The sequence below is a fragment of the Diabrotica undecimpunctata genome, chromosome 6, assembly GCF_040954645.1.
Source record: "Diabrotica undecimpunctata isolate CICGRU chromosome 6, icDiaUnde3, whole genome shotgun sequence".
In the NCBI taxonomy this organism is placed as follows: domain Eukaryota; kingdom Metazoa; phylum Arthropoda; class Insecta; order Coleoptera; family Chrysomelidae; genus Diabrotica; species Diabrotica undecimpunctata.
The window spans coordinates 151,504,456-151,530,924 of NC_092808.1; the positions used below are offsets into that span (position 1 = coordinate 151,504,456).

Sequence of the window (26,469 nt, forward strand, 5' to 3'; positions counted from 1 at the left end):
AATCTAAAGTTTACAGAATGATTGCATTGAAACTCTCGAAAAACACCTCCGAATAAGATACAGTCTGGAGTTCGCACGTTTACAAATAGAGGTAATATGGTCGGACCAAGTTAGGCTGCTGTTTATGATAACACCAAGATCGTTATACCTGTCCTGTGAGACAGATTCGCCAACTCTAACTTTGTAATATCGATCTGTCAGAAAATCATCTATCCAACGAAGTAAAGTACCGCGAACTCCGAAATGTTCTAGCTTATGTAGAAGTCTGCGCTTAGGTACACGGTCAAAGGCTTTAGAGAAATCTAGATAAACAACGTCGACCGGCTGCAAACTGTTAAGTGATGAAGTCCAGTCGTTAACACAATGTAAGAGATTGGTTAGAGTAGAGCGACCAGAGACAAATCCATGTTGTTGTGTTGGAATAACATGTTCCTGGAGAAGGAATTTGGTCATCTCCTCGGAGATAATGGCTTCCATAACTTTGGCAACTACTGGCATTATGTTTCTTCTCGATAGAAATTTTAAGACGTAATTTTGTAAAGTTGTTTAAAGTTTGTTTGTTCTTTTCGTAAAGTTGTTTTCTTCGAAGGTCTTAAGACGCCATTCGGAACGCTTGTTAAAAAACCTATCAGGAAACTTTTATGATATACGACGTGGAAAAAATGCTACAAGATTTTCATAAACCCGAGAAAATTGGCCGAATAGACTGTAGAAGTAGTTTAATAAAATAACAAATAACATCAATTGTCAATTCAAACGTGTTTTATTTAAAAAAAGTGTAAACATTTAAATAAGTAATTTCTATTCAAACACGTAGTTAGCAAATAAACAGCAAACTCTGAGAAAATTGTGTTGTTTTGTATTAGCTATTTTTAACTTTTTACCTGTTTCAAGCTATTTACGTTTTTTGAATGCCATTTATTTGCTACAAGTAATTCTATCCCAAATACTACCAATGAAACAGAATATCCAGCAAACAATACAATAAACATGGACATACAGCTTTTTAAGTCTCTTTTCACACTCGTATCTTTACTTGGATAATCATTTCTGTGCTTAAGCATAAAAAAGTTTTTGTATTTCCCATACAACATTTCCAAAAAACCACATTGTATGACCCTCTGCATCGATAAATCCAAGTGTTCGTAGAAAATGTGATTTTTAGGCATATAAAAACCTAACTCATACATGCGGATATTGAAAAAATCCATAAGTTCATAAAGAAAAGGATAAGGAACGAATCCAATTTCACCCCAGATAGTTGCAAAACTTTCTCGAGCAGCTTTCAGACTTAAATCGGTCAATAGCGTGTCATCTTCAGACAGAAATTCGATTTTCTTCAATATAGGACTTTTGTTTGGAAGAACCATTGCAGAACTCGAGAACATTTTAACCGGAATATCAGATTCTATAAGGTCTTCTAAATTTTTAACTCGTTTTTCGTATACAGATATTGTGGAAAAGCTGGTTGATTTAGCCTGTCGGTACGTAATTTCTAATAAGCAAAAGAACATGTAGAAACCTGAAACAAACCAAAACCAAATAAATCTTAGAAAAATATAATTATTTAAAAAATGAAATTGGTTTTTATCATTTATTTTTTAAAGATATCGATGCTAACTATTATTCGTGTCTTCGTTCGATGTTCAAACTACTCCAGTTGATGAACTGAAGTATCTCAAAGCTGATAATAGAGCAGGCCATCTCGAAAACTTAGATTAGTTCCCAGACCCTTTGGCTACTGTGGGGGACTTTAGTTCGCGGCCGCTAGTTCATGTTTACTGATGGATATAAATATAACCGCTTTTACGTACAAATGAAATATTTCAGTAATTCATAGCCTACTCTCGTCAATAGGCAAGACTGATATCATCACATGATTGAATTTCCTAACCTGACATCGATGTATTGTGGAACTTGCATGGCTGTCTGAGTTATTAGTTATGAAATTGCAAAAACCCGTTGCTTATTTTATTTAAAATTAAGGAATAAAGCGTGCAAACGTTAATATTATTACAAGTAAGTAAAATATAAGAAATAGTAATTACAATGTAAGGTGTTTTAGCAAAGATATGAGACGAAACCGGCCTCTTAATGAAAAAGAGTTAGAAGAAGCTATAAATAATATAACTGACTCAGAAGAAGAACCATTTTCAGCATCTGATGAGTTTGACTATATTCCCGTAGACAGCGAAGATGGAAGTGAAAGAGGAATTCAAATCAGCGACGAAGAGGAGGAAGGTAACAGCGGTACTGAAAAAGCAGATATAAGCAGCGATGATGAACACCATTTAATGAACGAAAAAACGGTAACTTGTAAAATACCTTCGAAAAATTTTGTACCTAGAAGAAAATTGCCTAAGGAAACGAAGGGTGTCAATCTTTTGAAATTCAACGGACAGTGTTCTGAGCTAGATGTGTTTATAAAATTATTTCCTAGAAGCTTGTTTACACATATCGCTGATAGTACTAATAAACGTTTAATAACGCTATTAAAAAGAAAAAAGAATTTGAAACTGCGAGGAGACCGACATGTATGTAATTATAATAGTACTTGGCTGCACTCTTGTGATGTCCTATAACAGGGTGCCGAGTTTTTATCATTACTAGTCCGACAGTGAATCATTGTCAAATAGTATGATAAAAAATGCTATCGGTAGAGATCGACGTACTTTTTTAAAAATGTATCATACTGACCAACAAAACCTCAAAATTGTTCTAAAACATACTATTTAGAAGAGGTCGTAAACTATTTAAAAGCACGATTTCAAAACTGAAGATCTGAATCTTCTTACCAATCCATTGATGAGACAATGGTAAAATTCAAAGGACGATCATCTCTCAAACAACACATACCTAACAAACCAATCAAGAAAGCTATCAAATTATAGCAACGATGCGATTCCATGACTGGTTACATCTTCTTTAAATGCCATCTCCGCGACGAAGGTTGGCAATCATCATGGCTATTCTGACCTTCGAGGCAGCTGCTCTGAACAATTGCCTTGAGCTGCAACCAAACCACTCTCTCAGGTTCTTCAATCACGAAACGCGTCTTCTTCCTACGCTTCTCCTACCCTCTACTTTTCCTTGAATTATGAGTCTCAAGATGTTGTATCTTTCGCCTCTTATCACATGTCCGAGATATTGCAATTTCCTTTCTTTTATTGTATTTTCCATTTCCCTCACTCTGCCTATTCTCCTTAACACTTCTGTATTCGTGATTCTATCTACCCATGAAATCCTTAACAATCTAAATGTTCACATTTCAAACGCGTTAAGTCGATTTATTGTATTCTGGTTTAATGTCCATGATTCAGCTCCATAGTAGAGTACACTGTGTACATAGCAATTAATTAGCCTTATTCTGAGGGCCAATGTCAGATCTTTGCTGCATAAAATTTTTTTCATTTTCACGAAGTTGGCACGTGCTTTTTCAATTCTGACTCTTATTTCTGCAGTATAATCGTTATTTTCTGTGATTATCGTTCCCAAGTAAGTATATCTTTTTACTCTCTCAATCTGCTGTCTCCTTTACCAAAGCTTCATGTATGATTTCTTCAGAATAAGCATTAAACAATAACGGCGACAGTATGCAACCTTGCCTGACCCCTCTCCTTATCTCCACTTCTTCTGACACTTCTCTTCCAATTTTCACATTTGATCGTTGGCTGTAGTATAAATTTGATATCAATGTTACATCCCTCACATCCAGATTCTTATTTTTGAGTACTTCTATAAGTCGGTCATGTTTTACCTTATCGAATACCTTGTTGTAGTCTATAAAGCATACATAAAGATCTCGATTAACATCCAAACATCTTTAGGTCAGCACGTTAAAAGAAAATAGTGCCTCTCTTGTGCCCATTCCATTCCGAAATCCAAATTGGGAATCACTAATATCCATCTCCAGCTTAGCGTGTATTCTATTATAAATGATTTTTAGCAGGGTTTTTAAGGTATGTGACATTAGACTGATCGTTCGATAATCACTACATTCTTTGGCATTTACTTTCCTTGGTAGACAAATAAATGTTGATGTCAATATTTCACGTGGAATGATTCCTGTGGAATAGATTGTGTTCAGTAGTTGGACTAAAAGATCTATGTTTTTTTCATTGACCAGTTTTAACAATTCACTTGGTATTTCATCTGGACCAGCAGCTTTATTATTTTTCATGGACTTTACTGCATGCACAACTTCTGACTTTGTTATTTCAGGTCCCTCGTCTTTACTCTGATTATCTTCATATATATTTTCCTGTCTCTGGTCATGGAATAATTTCTCTATATATTCTTTCCATCTTCCTAATTTTTGTTCTGTCTCCACTAAAATGTTTCCTTGTTTGTCCAATAGTATGCTTGAGGTTTTTCGTTTTGCTACCCCAGCTAATTCTTTAACTTTCTTATGGAGATTGAAGTTATTATATTTGTTTTGTAAGTCTTCTATTTCTTGGCATTTTCCAGCGAAATAAGTCTCTTTAGCTTCTCTTATTTTCCTTCTTATTTGATTATGCAGCTGTTTATACTGAGTTATGTTGATATTCTTTTGCCTTTTTCTGTCCTCTATCATTTCCAAGATTTCTTCTGTCATCCAATCTCCTTTCTTGCATCTGGTTGTTGTGAGTTCTCTGCGACTTGGTTCAATAATTGCATTTTTAAAGAATTGCCACTGTTGTTCTACATCACCATCAATTGATTCCGGTATGGATTCTAGGTTTGCATTAATTTCTTGTTTCAATTTTTCTTTGACGTCTTCTGATTCTAATTTTTGTATGTTCAGTTTATCACTTTTGTAGCTTTTTTGTAGCTGGTTACTGGTTACATATACGACTTTAACATCTACTCCGGTAAGGAAATCACAGCACTAGAGAGGATTCTTGGAAAGAGGGTGGTAGCGACACTATGTAAAGGTAGATGTAGATGCGTAGGTAGATGTAGGTTTGTGCATTGATCTTTTTTTTGTACCACTGTTAATTACATGAATAATCTTAAGTTTCCATGCGGTGGTACATACATGAAGCGCAGACAGAATACGCTACAATTTATTGATAAGAAGCTAACTAGAGGTGAATCTGATTCATTGGTAAATGAAAAGGAGTAATGTCAATTAGATGGCAGGGCACTAAAGAAGTTTTACTTTTATCAAACTGCCACTTGCCATCTTTATCACAGATTAAAAGAAAACTAAAAACAGGCAAAAAATGCACTTTTGATTGCTCTGGAGCTATAGTATTTTACAATAAATATATGGAAGGGTTTGATTTGGCGATCAAAAGATTGCCACCTATAATCTAGACAGAAAATCTACTAAATGGTGGCGTAGAGGTTTCTAAAAATTGTTAATGGTATCTGTAATGAATTCATGGATAATATTTTAGGAAATTCAGAATAAAAGGAAGAAAGTTGCTCTTCTTTATTATTTAGTACTTGTTGCTGAGTAGTTAATAAGTTTGGAGAGATCCAAAGCCAAAATTTAAAGAAGACTCTCTGGTCGTCCAGTTAGGCAAACAAAAATGCAAAAAATTATGACAAATAGTGGGAATCACCTTACAAAACAAACTAGCAATAAAAGAAGATGTTTCAGTTGTTCTCAAAAGAAGAAGGAAAGTCGTACAAAAACTTTATGTGTTGGATGTAATATCCCATTGTGCAAAAAGTGTTTTTTTTAACATTCCACTCATAAGTGGGTTTCAATTATACCTTATTTTTTAATTATTTTTTTGGTAATTGGTATTTTTATTACTGATGGGACCTTAAAATCCCAGTCAAAACTACTGCTGGGGCCAAAAGTTCCCACCTTCTTAGAACGGACAAATGTGAATTTTACGACTAATTATATACATAATTTGTTTAAATTAATTATTCTGATTATAAAACTGAATAGCTTCAGTCTCTTACATGTAAAACTAACTTCAGTGGTAAAAGGGGTAAATCATTTGGACGTTCTTTGTTCCCAGTGATTTTTCCGTGTATGATCCATAGTTTAATAAAATAAATGACAGCTCTGGAACCTTCAAAATTTGTTGTGGTCAACAGAATTACTGGAACACATTTTTAAAGGGTTATAACCTTTCCATGAGACTGAGGTTTGTTGAATGTTACGTCTGGTCGCAACTATTGTACGGGGTAGAAACATGGACACTCAAAGCGCAAATAGTTAAAAAGATTGAAGCCTTTGAACTTTGGATATACCGGAGAATGTTGAGAATTCCATGGACTGCTAGGGTCACCAATGAGGAAGTGCTGAGAAGGATGGGTCGAGACAAAAAATTGTTGAGAACGATAAAAGTACGCAAGACTGCATACCTTGGACACATACTAAGAAATAATAAATATAGTCTTCTGTAGGTCATCATGCAGGGTAGAGTCGATGGCAAAAAGGAAATAGATAGAACGAGGAAGTCATGGCTGCGAAATATTCGAGACTGGACAAACATGACTGTAGACGAATTATTCCACGTTGCAAAAGACAGAGAAGCTTTTAAAAATGTGGTCGCCAACCTCCGTTAATGGGGACGGCATAGGAAGAAGAAGATAACCTTTCCAGAAGAATGCTACGCAAATAAATTCAAGAAATTTTAACATGCGTACATTTATGTACAGAAAAAAGTAGGCTTTTGTTCATATTACATGATGTTTCGTTTTCATTGAAAACTAATTAGGTAGAGCCAGAACCGAAGACTGGATTTTTATAAAAACTCTGTGGTGTAAGAAAAGTACAGTCTATTTCCAAAACAGTATACCATAGATAATTTTTTCGCGCCCAAAGTAATACTTACCTATTAAAATTCTCAAAGTCCAGGACACTGGTATCTTTGTGGCTGATTCGTTCAAATGAAATCGAAGAATTAAAAATAAATTATTAACAAAGGATGATCCAAAATTTTTTTTATCCGTGTTTTTGCTAAAATGGGCATTTCCAAGAATTACGGCAGATAATAATGGAATAATGGCAAATATGATACACCACACTGGTAGTTGATAAACTAAGAAGTTGTATTTCCAATACGGTATTTTCTTGGGTTTTGGTATTATCATATTTATTTGGTCATATCTGCAAAATAAGTCATTAATAACGTCTAAACCAAACAAAAAGTAGAAGTATAAAGACAAACTCAGTAAAGTACCACAGGGTTTCTGATAATTTTTTATGACAATATGACTGTTGAGATGACCAACTATCTTATTTGTTTTTAAATCGTTCCTTTTATATGGTGTATTGTTTCTTTCTTGGTAGTTTAGTCGGCAGACTCAAAGTCCACTTAAACATTTTGTTTTCCCTCTGGAAGCCATCTGTTTTATACCGTCCTAACTGCAAGCATTTGGATTGTTGTACATATTCCATTAATAATTATATAAGTCTATACGACTTCCGCTGATCTGTTGTGCATAAGCTTTCTGCCAATGTTCGAGAGAACTTTTATTTTCCTCTGGTATATCCATGGCTGTTACCTCAAGGTGACATAAAACATAGCTTCTGTACAAGCAGACTTCTTACTGTGATGAAAGTTTGCCTCTCTACGATGGTTTTTGAATGGCTGTCGTCACGATAAGTTTGTCCAGGTACTCGAAACCGTCCATGTCATTGCCAGCAGGTATTTTCCTACGCTTCGTCGTAAATCAGCCTCTAAGTGAATTACAGTTTTACTCCAGACTAATACTGATGAGACTACATGATACTTTGCGGCGTTTAGATTCGTACGTTTGGACTTAAAAAAATCCTCAGTGCGCAGTTTCAACGGACTGATTTTCCAAGAGTACGATATCTTCGGCGAAGGCTGGGGCTGAAAATTTAATGCCCTGTATGACAAAGTAGTTAGGTAAATTTTTATTATGGTTATTATTTATGAATTAATTTAATAAAAAACAAATAAATTTGTCAAATTTGTCAATTAATTGATTTAAAAGCAAGGTGATTAAGGGATCACCTTCGCGCTTCCCTCGACCACTCATTACACGATCTAATTATGGTGGCCGTTGGCGAAATTGTGTACTGGATATGATATTGCCCTATATATCCACATGAAGTCCTCTATTAGCTATTGGTACGCACCGTGTCGATGTCATACGATGTTTTTCATGTGACCAGTCTCAGTTTAGAGCTCCCTCTGGTCTCAGACAAGCACGACACCTAAAGAAAGAGTTAGCATTTCCATGCGTCCATCCTATGATATCTTTAGCATTCTCCAGTTCAAAGAAAAGACTATTATTTAGTACTCTTCGAACCCTACCTCCTGTCCTACTAATTTTCCAAGGAGTAACTTTTGCTGCAGGAAAGGGATGTAGTTAAGATGAATATCAAAAGATCAGTTGAAGACGCCAGAACTCGTGGCTCAAAGACCTGAGAAGATGGTTTGACCTCTCATCCACAGAAATCTTTCGTGCAGCAGTTTCCAAAGCTACAATTGCCATTTGGCGGAGGAGACGGCCATTTATAATTTATAGAACAGTAACTTTTTATGCTGTGGCTCGCTAATGTGTTCCTTAAGCAATTGTAAGGTAGGATCATTAGTACATATCAGGACTAACCAACCATATCTATTGGAAGTATTAATAAAAAAAGGTTTCGAAAGGGTAAATTTGTCAGTTCTTAATGATTTTATTCCAATTCAGCCAAAACCAAGAAAGCATCTGGACCAGGCAATATCTCAGCTGAACTATTAAAAATGATACAAGAGGACTACATCAGTGCTCTAAGTAAGGTTGTTAATGACGAGTATATTTACTGTCAAAATACTTGAGAGATGACTTAAGTCTGTTTTATAGCAATTCCGAAGAGACAGCGGGCAAAAATATGCGACTGATACAGATTAATTGGTCTGATAAACATTTTTGTTCTATTTATTTATGTAATAATAAGAAGTTATTACAAAAGAAACCTAGATGAAGCTCAGTTTGAATTTAGAAATGAGCTGGATATTTGTGAGGTAGTTTTTAGCTTAAATGTACTCCTCCAAAAATGTCGCGCCCAACGTTAAGATATTTATGTGGCTTTCATCGATTACGTAAAGGCTTTCGTTAGGGTACAGCATGAAACGTTTTTGAACATATTGAGAACCAAAGGCATTGATGGTAAAGAATCATAGAAAGACTATCATAGAAAACTTGTATTGGAAGCAGAAACCAGTCATACGAGTTGATTGGAGATTAACCAACAACTGGTACATTCCAAAAGGCATTACACAGATGTACAGTCTATCTCCTCTGATATTTAATATCTACTGGGATATAATTTTCAAAGAGGCTTTGTAAGATAAAGACTTTAGAATGAATATCAATGGTGATTAATAATCTTAGATACGTTGACGACACTGTTATCTTGTGCGATAGTCTCCAGAGCCTTCAAGACTTGCATTGAATTGCTTAAACAAGACAAGAAAAAAAGTGGGTCTAAAAATGAATGCTTCTAAGACAAAATTTATAATATTTAGTCGTCAACCTCACGATAATGCTTTCTTACAGATACATCAACAAAACATTGAAAGAGTTACTCACTTTAAATATCTGGAATGCTACATTAAAGACCAACTAGACCTCAGTAGAGAAATTAAATGCAGAATTAAAGCAGCTTGCACAGAGTTTCTAAAAATAAAATTATTTTTTTGTAACAACAGCTTAAACCTAAAATTGATCAAGAATTGAGTCAAAGAATGATCAAATGCTATATTTAGTCAATGTTGTTACATGGCCATGAGACCTGGACTCTGTGGATTGGTAGGATCAATCGTCCGGATGAGTTTTAGATGTGATTACATAGAAGAATGCTCCAAACACCCGCACAGCGATAATGACCAACGGAACTGTGTTGAATAGAGCAAATGTTGTTTGTAAGTAAATGAAGACTATTGAAATCAGAAAAATTTCATATCCAGGGTATGTTTTTAGACGACACTGGTACATAATCTTTCAGTTTATCATGAAAGGAAATCGTGCACAATTCGCCAATGTAATTATCAACGTTGAGGGACCTAACATGGCAACGAAAGAAGAAGAATCGGAAATATTAAAACAAAAGAAAAAGCTATAGAAAAATTAAAAAAAAAAAAAATTTTATATTTGCTCTGAGTCTTACATTGTAGGCACAAACACTAATTTAGGGCTGAAAAGAAAGTTAGGAAATAACGAAAGATCTATTTTGCCAGTATCAAAGTGTTCAAACAACGAATCAAATCTATATAGTCGGAATTCTTCTAAGTAACAATCATCTTGATAATATTTAAATTTGAAACCACTTGCAGTACTGACTGCCCTTAGAAGTTCTGGTACCATTCCTGGAAATGAATCGTTAACGTAAATAACCAACGGGGTCTGATACGAAAGTCCCACGGTCATTGGACATTGATCAAAATTTTTTCTCACATTTGGTTTAATTGGTTTTAATTTATGTTTGTAGTTTTTATTTTTGCATTCGTTAATTTTCTTATAGCCTATTATTTTACCACAGTTACTGTTTATGTAATCAATAACATAAAGCTCTCCTATAGAACCATTTTGTAGTACAATTAAACTTCTGTAAAATCTGTACTCCCACAGCAAATGCGTTATCTGAAGTAACTCTTCTGGATTCGTGGTAACCACAATGAAGTCTGACAAAAGTAGATTAAAATGTTGTTTGGCTGTATCTATTGCGAGAAACGTATTATTAAGTTCATCGATGGAATCATAAGTGATCGTAAATAAGTTTGGCGTATAATGAAAAAGGTTCAATAAATACAAATTGTTACAGCCTACATTTGTTAACAAAAACTTGGGAATGAAGTTTCCAGTGAAGTTTTCACTTTTTATAAAAATGTGTGTGTGATAACTGTAGTCATCTACAAGCGGCTGAAGACAGTCTGTTAACAAATCTTCATCTTTCAGCAGAATATTTATCGAATTAACTTGTACAGCAACTGATAAATGCAATAAAAATATAATTCGCATTTTCGTAGATAAACTAAATGTGTGGTTAGCATCAGTTATTATATTGGTTGATTAAAACTTATTACATTAGGGACGAGCCGCAATAGACCTATAAGGTCGAGTGAAAGGGGTTAAACGCCCACTCATATTAAATCTAACCTAACATATTACATTTTGTATGATTATATTTTCCAAATTAATGTGATTTGCAAGATTGTAATATAGCTCATTCACAATCAGCTCTGTCGATACATATTGAAAGTTAGTTGGATAATGTTATTTGACATACCATTTTTTGATTATCTTTCATATTTTTTTCAATAAAATGCTATTTTGATGACAATTACATAAACATAAGCATAAGTTAAAAATAGTGGAGTATTAAACACGCACACACACAATCACATTATGCCTATATTTATGGAATATAGTAATTATCGGTTTTACTATTATGTTTTAGTACATTAGGTAATTTTTTAAGCAGGCCAATTTTGATTTCTAAAATGATATTTTCTAAATAAAATTACTTACTTCATTTTAGAAGGTTTGTAATTCCCTATTCAGCATTATACGATTTTTTAAAGAATTGACGAAACTTTTTTCTTGTGGAATGATTAAGTTAAATAGTGCATTTATGTGGGATTTAGCCACATTTACATGGAATTAAGCAATTATAAATATACTAGTGATTTTGCCCGTCACTGTGATGGGGGATCCAATCAGTTGCATCTACAATCACTCCACTTAATTTTTTCTGTCCTCCTCCTATTTAACTTTCATAACAAATAAGTTACTTTTGGAGACTTGCTAAACTGTTTGCGTAAAGTCGTCTTATGAAATCGACCTATACACGGTTCACAATTTGTCGATAGCTCACTACAAGTTTAACCCTAATTAGAGAGCTGAAATACAGAGAGGATAGGTAATACGATATAATAGTAAAAACCAACCTGAAACTGACGGTTTAAGATGTTTTCGACTAACCCACCTTGTATCTGAAGGAATACAATACCTTATAATCCTATTACGAGGGTATTTTGAATGGTTACAGATGTGTTACACCAGTGTCGTAGAGTATATGATTGAAACATTTTTTTGAACTAAATAAATATATTTTTTAAATTGTACTTATGTAAATTGTATTTAATAAAACTTCTTTATTTTATTCAAAAATAAAAAGTTTCTTGCCATTTGTAAAAGATACATTTACTTAATTAAAGGGAAAGGCGCCAAATGTCGCCTGGCATAATTTCCAATGTGTTTTAAATGTATCCATTATTTTTGAATCCGTAGAAAACTAATAAATATTTTTGTAAAATTTAAACGCAGAATGAAAGGTTACATTATTACTGAGGGCAGAAAGTCCCTGAAAACTTCTACAATGTTTATTTTAATATGTTATGTAACAGGGGTGAAAATAAAAGAGAAAATATAGTACAATTTTTAATTAAAAATATTGCATGCAAAAGAAACGTTTTATTTATTCTAATAAATATTTCATTCTGCCTTTAAATTTTTCAAAAATGCTGTTTAGTTTTCTCAGGATTTGAAAAAAAATGGATACATTTAAAACACATTGAACATTTTGACAGGCGACATTTTGCGCCTTTCCCCTGTAATACCTTACGATTACAACTATTATTACTTACCTTATATAATTACGATTAGAAAACTATTCAAATTCAAAATAAATAGGATCAACTTCGGAATCCGAGTCATCTTGAGGGTTAATAATTAGCGGTTGTGTCTCTACGGTCGCATCAATCATGTTATCAAGATCCCACATTTTTTGTTCTTCTTCTATTACATGCCTTACTGCATCTTTTCAGTTTTGTTCTGTAATATGTAAAGACTCGTATAACAATTCACGTACAGCTTGTATTTTATATAACGTATTTTTTCTAGCCACATAACTTTTCATTTGTGCCCAAATGAGTTCAATTGGATTTATTTCGCAGTGGTAGGGTGGAAGTCTAAGGACTGTAATGTTTAAACTTAGATTTGTGTTGCCGGGCAATTTTTAGAAGTTCTGCTTTTACCATTCCATCTTCGTAAGGCAGATACTTATTCCGCAGCCAGTCAAGAATATCCTGTTTCTTCCACGCAGTCGTTGAAAGTATTTCTACTAGTCGTGAATGATAAGGTGCATTATTTAATACTATAATTGAATTTGGTGGTATGTGTTCAATCATCTGCTCAAAATACTCTTCGAAAACATCAGCTGTCATCTCCTCGTGATAGTCTTTTGTGCTTTTGGACTGAAATTCCAACAAACCATGCTTAACAAATCCTTTTTCACTGCCAATGTGAGAAATTATTAATCTACTGCCTTTACCAGAAGGTGGGGAGATACCAGTAGACCAACCTTCCATAAAGGCTTGCCTGGAGCTTAATATATATTTATCTGACCAATTTTTTTTTAGAGTATGACCTGAGTTTACCCACGTTTCATCCTGGTAGAAGATGGGCCTTTCTTCAGCCCGGAATTTCCGTATGGATCTTAGATAATTTCTTCTCCAACATATTATCTCCTCCCGGTCAATCAAAAGTGATTTTCGGTCTGATTTCTCCCACCGGAAATTTAATTCTTTTAAAACTTGCCACAATTTAGTTCGTCCGATATGAGGCAAATCCGGGTCGTCTCTAACTTCTTGTAAAATTTTGTTTAGGTTTGGTATTTCTTTTTTGAAAAAAAATCCATGAATTTTCCTTCGAATACCATTTTTGACAAATTCATCAATTTCAATGGGCTTTTTCCCTCTCTTTAAGTGTTCGTTTGTGTTTGGGCTATACCCCAAAGTGTTTGTGTTTTTTTCTTTCTGATAGGAACCTATACATAGTTGACTCTCCTACGCCAGTCATGTAAGCACAACTTTCGACTATGTTGCGAACAGTGTTTGTGGGATTCTGAGAAACCAGAGCATCGTGAACATTCAGGACAATAGTCTTCTCTCTTGGTGAATAGACAGACTCACTGACTGTACGCAACAGTACCGGTGTAAAACTTGATGATGTTGATGATGAAGCCATCACAAACAATCCAACAAAACGAGCACGAGCAAAAGGTACGTATATGTTCGTAGGTATATGGAATAAAAAATCACTCACGCACTGCATATAATTCGCAAAAGAAATATTCGAGACGCTAATTACTGCCGTAGACGCGGACACACCGACGAGCCGTAAATTACATGCGATCAAAAACGTACTAAACAAAAACATTGTTTTCGTTCGTAATAACTTCACCCTTTTAAGTTAAGTTTCGAATATAAACTGAACAAACGAGGCACGTGGCCAAAGCATACCCATTATATTATTAAAAATCTGGGGAATTCCATCCTAATTATCTTGCAACGAATAGTACCTTCGGATATGAATTCCAAGTTTTCTAGTAAAGTGATTAAACGCGAAGATTAGTATTGAAATATCCAAAGAGATAAGGTATTCTTATTTACAAAATTGTTAATGGTTAAATTCTTATTTTTATTAATATAATATAATTACATAACATTAGCCGTGAAAGTTTTAATTGTTTTTTTGCTAAATATATTAGTATTAAAATATTATTAATATTATATATATATATAACAGTATTAAAAAATATTATATTATTATTAAATGAATAAACACCTCAGGAACGCCTATGGTTTACGACCGTTTTATGAGTTTGAGGCACATTTCGTGCTCTCAACAATTTATAAACGGAGAATACGTATAAAACCAGAGTAATTCTGGTTTGACAATTTATTTATTGAGAAAGCTCGAGCTTTGTATTATATTTTTTACCGATCACCAAATTCGCAGCCAATTTTTTAGGATGAACAAATTTTTTAAAGAATTAAAAATTAAATTTTCACGTCGAATTATGTTGCGGTTAATTTGCTATAAGATAAATGTAAAATTTATTTCGGAACACACCAATATTTATTTAATTGTCAAAGAAATCACAATAATGTTTGAATATCTCTTTGGATTATACAATTTGTGGTGGCAGAAATAAATGAAATTATGTAAACAAAAATTTAAGAACTAGTAAAAAAATAATACATGTTTAATGATTTTTCTCAGGTTTTCCCATAACACTAAAATATTATATAAGGTTAGCTCAAATATCTTCAACTTCAAAAAGTTCAGTAATGTCTTCATTTAGCAATTTATCTTCAAAATTGTCTTAATTTTGATTTCTCGCTAGGTTATACTCGTAGAATTTTGCTGTAGAAGATTAATTATATTAATATTATTTAATAAAATATAAGAAACAATAATTTTAAATATTGCAAAATAATTTGGCAAAAACATTTCTTTGAGATTTTTAATTTTTAATTTTTAAAGAAATATTAGTAAATACTTTAAAGTAGAAAGAATTTAACAGGATAATTTGTTTTTTTTTATAAAATCTATTATAAATAAAATATTTACGAAGTTTATTCAAGAAGTATATTATATTAATTTTTCCACGTGGATGACGGAAGAGGAGTCCTATGTCCAAAGTTGGACAGCAAGGGCTGTATAGATAGATATACAGAGATATATTAATATCTGTATAGATCTGTATCTGTATCTGCATAGACTGATAGATAGAGATAAAAATTACCTCAAATATTCCTAAAAAAAAAAATAAAAACTGAAAAAAAAAATTGTTTAAACAAATTAGATGGTTTATTTAACAACCTAATTATTTAAATAATATTATGGTATTATATATTAGTAATGTACCCAACAAGTACATACAAATTAAATAAAGAAACGTCAAAATCTATAAACAAGAAACAGAGATACAGTTAACAGCTCCTTTTCCCAACTGCGCTCTCACTAGTTTCAAGGCCGACCAATTTTGAGGACCACCATTTTTAAGCTTTGTGAACGATTCCATTAAAATGCAATATTTTTCGAATTTTTCACGCTAAATCCTTAAAGTATGTTCTTTCATATGACCCTAAGTAGGTTTCTTAATTGTTATAAATAAAGCTGCTAGGTATTAATTTATAAAAAAAAGGGCTAACTTCGTCTCAAAGTGTCCTAGGCCAACTTTTTTCCTTTTAAATTGTTTAAAAAAATTAGTCTGTCAAAATATGAAAAAATCTTCTTCTTTTAGAATCCATCCGTATATTTAATATACCTACTTAATTTTCTGACTTATATTGTTACAAAAAAAATTTAATTTGGGATAAACAAATTAAATAACTTTTAAACTCTTTGACTGATCGACTTGAAATGTTAATCTTATTTTAAACAAGACCCAACATTGTGTGTACTATAAAGGTTATTAGTTTATTGTAAAAAAAGTTATTACCATTTATAAAAAACCGAAATTTTTGACCTATTTTGCAACTTTCTAAACAACAAGTAAGGATAGGAACGTTTAGAAGACGCCATTTCCTCATAAGCTTCTTTTCTTCTCAAATTTGTTTCAAACGATTTATTTTTGCTGATAGACGAAAAAAGTGAAAATTTACCGTTTTGTGACCATAATTAGTTAATTAATTAAGTCCAAAAAATTGACTGCAGGAAACACATAGGTTCTTGTTATAAAAGGTCTTTAGGTTATGTTTTTAGAGGTCCATACTACTCAAAACAATTGTCGGTTGCCCGGCCGGACGAGTGTCACGAAAAAAAGCTCATTTCTCTGGAATACTAGAACGTGAGAAGAGTGAAAAGTTTAATTTATTTTTCTTAGTACTGTTTTATATTCGGATTTCACTAATATAGCTTAGCTCTACAAAATAAAAATAGGCCATAATAAGCAGAAATAGGTAAAAATAATAAATAAAAATAATTTTTATTTCAGCTGTACTTTTATTTCCAAACAAAATGTGCAATTTTTTTTTAAATATCTATTTAAACACGAGATTAAAAAGCAAACACTAAAAAATGCAATATTCTGTTCTAAATAAATTTTCTTTCTTTGATTCTAAATTTACCATTTGACTTTATCTTCCAAAACCATCTATCTTTTGCGAGTAAGTTCCATTTTTTTGCCATAAGTAGTTCTATCCCAAATACTAATAGTGAAACAGAATATCCAGCAAACAATACAATAAACATAAACATACAACTTTTTAAGTCTTTTTTGACGTTCGAATCTTTACTTGGATAAGCATGTCTGTATTTAAGCATGAAATAGTTTTTGTACTTGCCATACAGCATTTCTAAAAAACCACATTGTATAACCCTCCGCATCGACAACTCAAAGTGTTCGTAGAAAATATGAGTTTCGGGCATATAAAAACCCAACTGATACATGCAGAGATTAAAATAATCCATTAGTTCATAAAGAAAGGGTTGAGACACGAAACCAATTTCTCCCCAGATAGTTGCAAATCTTTCTTCAGAAGCTCTAAGAGTTAAATTTTCGTAACCTGAGTCAGTTAAATATTCGATTTTTGACAGCAAAGGACTGTTGTCAGGAAGGACCATCGCACTGCTGCTAAAACTTTTGACTGGAATATCGGAATCTACAAGTTCGTCTATACTTTTAATTCGTTTTTCATGCATAGATATTGTCGAAAAGCTTGTTATTTTAGTCTGCCGGTATGTCAGTTCCAATAAGCAGAAAAACATATAAAAACCTAAAAAGACAAATATCCTTAGTAAAATTTCAGAGTAGTTTATATTTCTAATTTACTAACGTTATTATATAGAACCTAATTTCTTGTTTCTTTCTATTTCCAGGTATCAAGATTGGCGTATTGATGACATATCTCTTGATTTTATATAGATACTGATTGGTTACGAGGACTTTAATTATAGTTACTATATAACAAAAGTTTTTGAAAAACGGTTTAAAAAAAATTCTAGAAATAGTTCTTAGATGAACAGAACAGAATTTTCGACTGATTCAAGCCTAACCACTTGACCCAAAATGTATTTTTCAAAGCTGTAATTCACATAACGCAAGCCACACGTTTAGTTTGAGGTCCAAAAAGCCTTACATCAAATCTGATATTTAGGCCTACTTAAAAAGCTCTTTCAGATTGGACTACCCGTAGAAGAATAAATGAGATACAAGCAGTCAACGGAAAATTTAAATCTATTTTCCATACATTTTTGGTGGTTTGGAAGCTAGCTGGAAAATCGAAAAACTACCAGCATAAACTGTATAGCGGCATAATAAAACAGGTTTTAAAATAAAACCATTTAATCTATCCTAAAAAATATCTGATCAAAACATATCAACAACTTGTATTTAATCACTGGGGTGTAAATCTGTCTCGCTTCTTAGTAAGCCCTGGTAAACTAAATGAGCAGCAACATCGAACTACCAGACCGTCTTATAGATCTCCTGGCAAACACATTGTACAAACAAACACAAGCTTTTTGCAAACACAAGCTTTTTGCAAAAGACAATATTGACATAGCCAAAGTTCAGGAAACACACACTATTGACGACTTTCAACTGAACAACTGAGGTTAAATGCCAGGATATAGATTAATAGCCTCACTTAATCATCCACAATATTGGATTGCTACCTACTGTAGAACAGATATAAAAAATTATAGCAACATATACTCATATTCATCTCAAAAGATCTTCATACAAGCCACTAAACGCAATGCGGCAACCAGATGAGCTTCCTTTATTCCCGCACTCATCAATAAATACAGGGGGCTTCAATATCAATAGCCATCACACTGTATGGGGCTGTAACCAATGCAACCTTCAAGATGAACAAGTAATTTAACCGACATCTTAGAAGATTGCCGCAAAACAAGCTAGATTTATGCCAGGAAGGAACTGCAGTGATCAAGTTTTTTCTCGTACTTACGACATGGTATGGAAAGAAGACTACTACTTAAATTGTACCAGATTATACCACGCCAATCATTTAATAACCTACTAAATCAAATGCATTATTTCAAATTAGCGTTAATGGTAAAACTAGTAAATACAAAAGGATCGGTGTTATCACAGCTATTGTTCAACATTTACACCTTAGATGACATGACTTTGGGTATGCAAGAAAGAAACATCGAGAACGCTCAAACTATTCTAGAAAGCGATCTTAATATTATTAACATACATTTTAAAAAATGAAGCTTCCAACTAAATCCTACAAAGACAGTTACGCCTTTCCATCTAAATAGTTGCGAAGCAAATTACAGACTGAACATAGAAAGAGAGGGAATTATACTAAAAGATAATTAAAACACAAAATATCTCGATGTAACACTAGATCCCATTCTAACTTTCAAGCAACACTAACATAAAAATTCAGCTAAAGTAAAACCTCATTAGTCTATTTAATAGCCGAATAGTGTGCTCCAGTCTGGCTAAACAGTCACCACACTGACTAGATACACAATTAAATTAAACCATGAAATATATTACGGAAGCCATAAAGAGTACGTCAGCTCAATGGCTTCTGGTTTTAAGCAATATTGCACCACCCAAAACAAGACAGTTAGCTGCTCTTAAAGCTCAATACCAGGAAGATCAAAAGAATCCATCACTGCCAATAAATAGAGACACCGATAATCGAATCAGGGCCAATTGAGACAGATCTCGAAACACGCTAACACGACCAGCTAAAAATTTTCCAAACAATTTCACATTCGATGACCATTGGATAGGCAAATGGAACGAAGAAGTGAACAACGAACACCTAATAGAAAATCCCACAGTTAAATCCAACTGTTTCTCTCTTCAGCACCGTCAGAGTTGGTTATGGAATATGCAATAAATCACTAAATTAATGCAATGCTGTTGAACAAACAATCCACCACATCATCCAAGAATGTCCAGCCACACGATTCGAAGGAAGTTTAAACGAAATCTGCGAACTAACTCCTGAGGCAATAGAATGACTCCATGATAGCAGTATTCGGCTTAAATGTTTTCACCTATTTCGTTATACTGTATTGTATTTTTTGGATAATATTAAGCAATGTGTAAAGTTCATACGAATATATATTTACCTAATCACTTGCAACTAATGACATTTGAGGTAGTTCTTACACCTTGTCCTTGATTCGCGTACCACACACTTTAGCACGATCGCTAGTCTTTGTCATTACACAGATCTAATAGTTAAGATTGTTTCACATTCGCAAACAACAAATACAGGTAAGACTGATGCTGTGTGTAGGTCAAACTGCTTATTAAAAACGAAAGAATTATGCGACAAGTGAGAAACCCTCTGTTAAAGAATCTAAACGATTAAGTAAGAAGCTTGAGATTTTTAGTTTTTATCCAAAAGTTCTAAAAGCAATTTAGAAAATTCTAACAGATTTTTTCTGAAAATTTAGAAAGTAACTTTTTCGATAGTAAACAAATTTCAATGGTATTTCACCGAAAGAAACAAGAAAGCAGTTGTGGAACCTTTTTATTTATGAATTATTTATAGTGAACTATTTTCTATAGAAAAGTTTACATGTTACTTACCTCCTGTTACCTCTAAAAAACTAGATACTAATAGTGAATACATTTTTAGTTTCTTGTCTTATACCTACCCAGTAAAATTCTCAAATTCCAAGATTTCGGTAACTTATTTGCAGCTACGTTCAGGCTAATTCCAAGAATAACTAAAATATTATTGAACAAAGACGACCCAAAATTTTTTTTATCTGTATTTTGTCTAAAATGGGCATATCTAAAAACTATGACAGATAATACTGGAATAATGGCCGTTATACAGATCCACACTGGTAATTGGTACACCAATATATTGTTTTTCCAATACGGTATTTTCTGAGGTTTTGGTACCATCATAAGTATATGGCTATATCTGAAAATTATTGAATAATAAATTTAGTTGTGTGTTTTTTAATTGAAAACTATTTAGTTCTATTACGTATATGTATGTGGAGGAAAGCATATCTTACAAAACCCTACAAAAGTCTAGGAAAGTGTTGGGATATGGCGAGTATAGTCGCAATTAAATAATCATAGCCTAAATTGTGATGTAGAATGCACTGGGTAATCACTAGATTAAAGATATTTATGGATATATCTAAGGAAGGCATACCTCGAATAAACCACGGGATATCTCTGGTTGTCACCCAATAAATATCCTGTGAAATGCAAAAAACTACATTTTAAAAAATAATATGAGCTTTAGGAAGCCGTAGTAAAGTATATAACTTAAAATTATTACGCAAACTTAAATTACGCAAAACTCACAATATCATTAGAGGAATAAAAAGACTCTCCATAAATAGGACTATAAAGCCTGTATCTCATAGAACGTGGAGCGGCGTTCTTTATTGGCAAAGAGAAATAAAAAATACATAATAGAAAAAGACAAAATCTAAAGACGGGAACCAACGCGACGTGGAATACTGTTTTTCTTCTGAATATTTGTGGTGTACAATCCTTGGTATAGGGCAAAACAAATTATTTATGGTCGACGCATTTAGTCCCGTAGTTTGTCAGTAAATCAATACGGTACAAAGCACGATCGGAAGCTGATGCATCGCATGTACTTAACCCCAAAACAACTCTTGCGTCACGGCTAGGGGCGGGTTGCAGGTTGGGTCAGTGTCGTGGTAATTTTACTTTGTAGTGGTCTAACGAAGTTTTGTTGTAATTTTTATTATTGAATAAATTACTCCACTAACTAAAATTTTTACCTCTAACACTGATGGCGTAAACTTAACTAAACCCTCGTCGGAATGGTCCGACACATTTTGGGGTAGGTCAAGTAAATTTATCAAAAGCCAAATATTTACTAATTTTACAGTAACGTGGGGTTCCAACGGTGTTCTAAATGTGAAATCAAATATTTTCCGTCAAAAGAAGTAATTATGGAATAACTCCACATGAACGCTATAGCGCCATCTAAGAACAAAACAAAAATAGAAATCCGAAAATTTTTTAGCTTTTGAAAACAAAATTCAGATTATTGCCCAAACCTGCGCCTTCTAGAATTTTCAAAGCAAAACAGATGATGAATAATGGACTAATATGGGGAACCTAAATTTGCATGTCAGTCCATTCATCGTCTGTTTTGCTTTAAAGATTGTAGAAGACCCATTTTTTGGCTTAGGAGCTATTACCATGTTAGTATCTACATAGAAAATATTCGGCAACGTTCCTTTTGAGAGACTTAAACTCTTTACAAAGGATATTATTGGACATTATCAATGCGGATTTACTGCTGGAAAGTTAACTTTACACCAAATACGTGCACATGGCAAATTTAAGAAAAATCACAAGAACATAATATAGATACCCACCATCTCTTCGTCGATTTCAAAGCAGCCTATGACAGAATATGCGTGGCTAAATGCTTGGATTCCAACTTGGACCAAGTGGACTTGTACAATTTTACTTGTACCAAGTTGGTTGCCACGGTTAAGTGACTTTGATGTCAAATAACCATTGTAAATATGGCGGACGTTGCTCGCGCAACGTCCAAGCAGAATTTAAGCAAGTACACTTGGATCGTGTCAACCCGCCTTAACCGCTGTTATTTTGGCCTAGGCACTCAACTAAGGGCGAGACATATATCAAAATCGGATCGGAAACATGAGCAATGACGACTCGAGATGAAGAGTTACTACGAATGTTTGAAAGAAAAGTATTGAGGACTATACATGGCGGAGTTAATGGACAGGGTCTGTGAAGAAGGCGATATTATTTCAAACTCTATAGACTTTTTGGTGATGCAGATCGTGAAAACCATCTAAATAAACCACCTAAGATATGTAGGCCACATTATGCGGATGGATGAAAGTAATCCTGCTAAATAGGCCAGTTGGAAGAAGAAAAAGGGGGCGACCTAAACTCAGATATCTGGACGACGTGCAGGACGAGAATTAAGGGAGATCAAAGTGAGGGAGATAAGGGTGCGGTAAAAGTATGGAGAAGACATACACTCAACATTGAAAGATGGAAGAATGTTTTAAGACAAGTTAGGGCTCACGAAGGCTGTAGCGCTAACCGATGATGATGAGACTTTAATATTTCACCTAAGACGCATAGCCATAGAAAGCAGAACTCTCAAAATAGTCTTTAAACACATCTGAGAAATAAAAACCTAAAACGTACAGTAAAGACGGCTTTGATATATGGAGCTAAAACATGGGGTTTATCCTAAAACGACAATAGACTACATGGTATCTTTGAGATAAAAATACTTCCAAAAATCTATGGGACCGTAAATAAAAATGGTCTCTCAAAAAGAGACCAATATTAAAAATGCTTAAATACAAAGAATATAACGGATAAAATAATCTACAAGGAGTCTCAAGCTAAAGTACGAAAAATGATATTATGTCTATGAAGAAAAATGAAGCATGGCAACAAAAGTGTAACATGATAAATTCACATTTAGGAGGACGAAGAAGCACAGAAAGTTGGAGAGTCTTAAAATCTTCACGACAAGATAAGAAGAGAGACATAGTGTCAACAATAATAATGGATGACTGGGACCAATATTTTGAGAAACTCCTAAGGGAAGATAGACTACAATTTAAAGACAGCAACGAAATACAAAATATAAAAATTTTAACTTCGCCCATACGAATAACAACGAAAGAAGTGGAAGATGTATGTAGATCTCAAAAAATAACAAAGCACCGGATCCAGGTAACATCCCTGCAGAGTTAATTAAACACGTACAACCAAACTACATACAAGTTTAGCCAAACTGTTCCAAAACTGCATTAATGGAATGACAACCCCAGAGGAGCGGAAGACATCATTCATATCCACTATACACAAAAAAGCCAGAAGGGATGAATGTGACAATTACAGAGGCATTGCCGTGACAAACTCGATCAGTAGAATATACGAAAAAGTAATTAAAAACAGAATAGAAAGCAAATATAAAGACTTAGAGGCTGAGGAATAGGCAAGATTTAGGGCAGGTAGATCTACTGTTGACCATTTGTTTTGCATTACACAGATTCTTCTTCTTCTTCTTAGTCGTTAACCTGATGCAGGTATCGTGATATCATGAAGCTATTAACTAAATTTCCCAATGTTCCTCCACGTTTTTCTATCTTCTGCCATTCTAGCACATTCTGACAATGGAGCGCCAATGGTAGCAACAATATGGTCCGTGTATCGTGTAGGAGATCTACCTCTATTTCTTTTGCCTTCTACTTTTCCCTGGATGGTAAGTTTTTCAAGACCATTACACAGATTATTGAAAAGGAAATAGCCGTTAATCAAGAAGTACAAGAGAAAACTTGAGGTAACGGAAATGGATTTCTGGAGACGTTCAGCTGGAAAATATAGACTAGAAAGAGTAACGAACAACAGAATAAGAGAAATTATGAAAGTAAAACATACAATAGTAGACGATATTAGTACCTAACAACTCAGATGGTACGGTCATGTACAGAGAACGTCTCCCAAAACAAGTCTTAATGTGGACCCTTCATGGTAGAAAAAAAAGAGGAAGACCTCGCCTTAGTTGAAGAGAAGGCATTAATAGAGAAATGAAAGACAGACACATAGAAGAAGGCTTAAGGATGAATCGAGAGGAGTGGTAACTTGGTATCGAAACACGTAGAAGAACGTTTTAAACCGATCTATATTATATATAAATAAAAATGGTTTATGTGTCGAAGATATAACTTTAAATTAGGTGCAGAGACTAAGATGAACTGCAGAGACTAAGATGAGCTGCACATATTGCAAGATTGTCAGATAATGAGCACACGAAGAGATTCACGTTTTCAAACCTAGAGGGCACAATAAGTAGAGGACCACCACGTAGAAAATTGAGTGGCGATTTCTATGCAAGTAGACCAAGCTTCACAAAGAATTGTCGAGCCATTTACGACGATGATGATTATTTAATTGGTATGACTATTATCAAAATTTTTAGAGGAGGGTGCATTAAGAAGTGCTTATAACAATTAGAAATCTTTAGTTATCTGGTGGTGCATAAACTAATAAAAACAATCTTACACCATAGTGACGAACAGCAGTTTATGTGTCAAAAAGAAATTAACGTATTGTACAAGATCTATTTTGCCAGTATCAAAGTGTTCCAAAATGCAATCAAATCTATAGTCTTTAAGATCATCCGTGTAACAATCGTCCTCATCATAATTAAATGTGAAACCACTTGCAGAACTAACTGCATTTAGTAGTTCTGGTATCATTCCTGGATAGGAATCGTTAATATGTAAATTCATCGGGGCCCCATGTAAAATTCCCACAGTCATGGAACATTGATTAAAACTTTTTTTCATATTTGGTTTGATCGGTTTTAATTTACGTTTGTACTTTTTGCCTGTACATTCGTTAATTTTCTTATAGCTTATGATTTTACCACAGTTACTATTTTTGTAATCAATAACGTATAACTCTACAATTAAATTATTTTGAAGTAGAACCAAACTCTTGAAGAAACTGTACTTCCACAACAACTGAGTTATTTGATGTAAATCTTTGGAGTTAGTAGTAATAACAATGAAGTTAGACAAAATTGGTTTGAAATATGTTCTTGCTGTATATATTGCGAGAAATGTATTATTTAGTTCCTCCATGGAGTCATAAGTTACCGTAAATAAGTTCGGTGTGTGACGGATGGAATTTAATAAGTACAAATTGTTGAAGCTGATCGTTATTTTCGAAAATTTAGGAATTACATTTCCAGAGAAGTTTTCGCTTGTTACAAAAATATGTGTGTGGTAGCTAAAGTGTCCCACAATTTGATGAAGGCAACCGGTTAAAGGATCTTTTTTTATCGATGAAGTATTTAGCGAATTAACTTTAGCCAATGCTACAAGTACCAAAAATATGGCATACATTTTATTATTCATATTCCATGTACACTGTACATACTTCACTAAATGGTATTAGCAGATTGCATTTGTATATCGCATGAACATTGCATTTTACTAAATGGTATTAGACGGTTAAATCACATTGCATGTATATGATTATATTTTTTAAATCATTGAGGTTTATATGAGCTCTACAATCAGTTGCATGGCTTCATATTAAGATAACATACTTATTAGGGTAAAACTTGGTAGTTATATAAAGAGGATTCACAAATAAAGTGCCTTAAATAGATAGAAAACAATCAAAATATTCACCTCTTATAAACCTTCTATTGTTAAAAATTTGTAAGTTATCAGGACCAAAAGTATTTGGCAAATCGTTGTTTGTTGATTTTGTTGTCCTGTGTTTAGAAACGTCTAATCGATTTCTTTTCCCTTTCTGATCTACAAAAATATACAAAAAAGGTAATAATGAAGCTAATTTAATGAAATTTTAGAAACAGATTACTTACCTTTACTCTTCTTTAACAAATTTATTTTAATTGGAATTTCATTGTTTTCTATATCCCATAAAGCAATTGCAATACCTTCTAAAATGGGATTTGGAATACCATGGCATACTGCAGAATTGAATTTCAGTCCAAAAACAGCAATACTCCATGAATTATAAAATGGCATACTGCAGAATGACACCATAGTATTTACGGACAACTTAGAAGACCTACAAGTTCTTATGAACAAAATCACGTATTACAGTCAACAATATGGACTCAATATAAACGTTAAGAAGACAAAGCTTATGATAATTAGCAAGAAAAGGATAACAAAGGGTCAAATCTACGTCAACCAATCCGCTGTAGAATGAGTGACGCTCTACAA

General features: G+C 33.4%; 1 protein-coding gene across 1 annotated transcript; it reads right to left on the minus strand.

Annotated features, from left to right (window-relative positions):
* Nucleotides 1-16,733: 16,733 nt before the first annotated feature.
* LOC140442909 (uncharacterized) lies at nt 16,734-20,626 on the minus strand. Its single transcript, XM_072533865.1, has 2 exons — nt 20,356-20,626; nt 16,734-17,474 (listed from the first exon to the last, which is right to left on the minus strand). Exons 1-2 carry the CDS (start codon nt 20,612-20,614, stop codon nt 16,792-16,794), a joined length of 942 nt encoding a protein of 313 aa, XP_072389966.1. The 5' UTR covers nt 20,615-20,626; the 3' UTR covers nt 16,734-16,791.
* Nucleotides 20,627-26,469: the final 5,843 nt, after the last annotated feature.

Coding starts and splice junctions, on each gene's coding strand:
- LOC140442909 (XM_072533865.1), bottom strand. CDS start 20,614: ATGATGGTACCAAAACCTCAGAAAATACCGTATTGGAAAAACAATATA. Junction 17,475..20,355: donor GAATTTGAGAATTTTACTGG/GTAGGTATAAGA, acceptor TTGTCTTTTTAG/GTTTTTATATGTTTTTCTGC.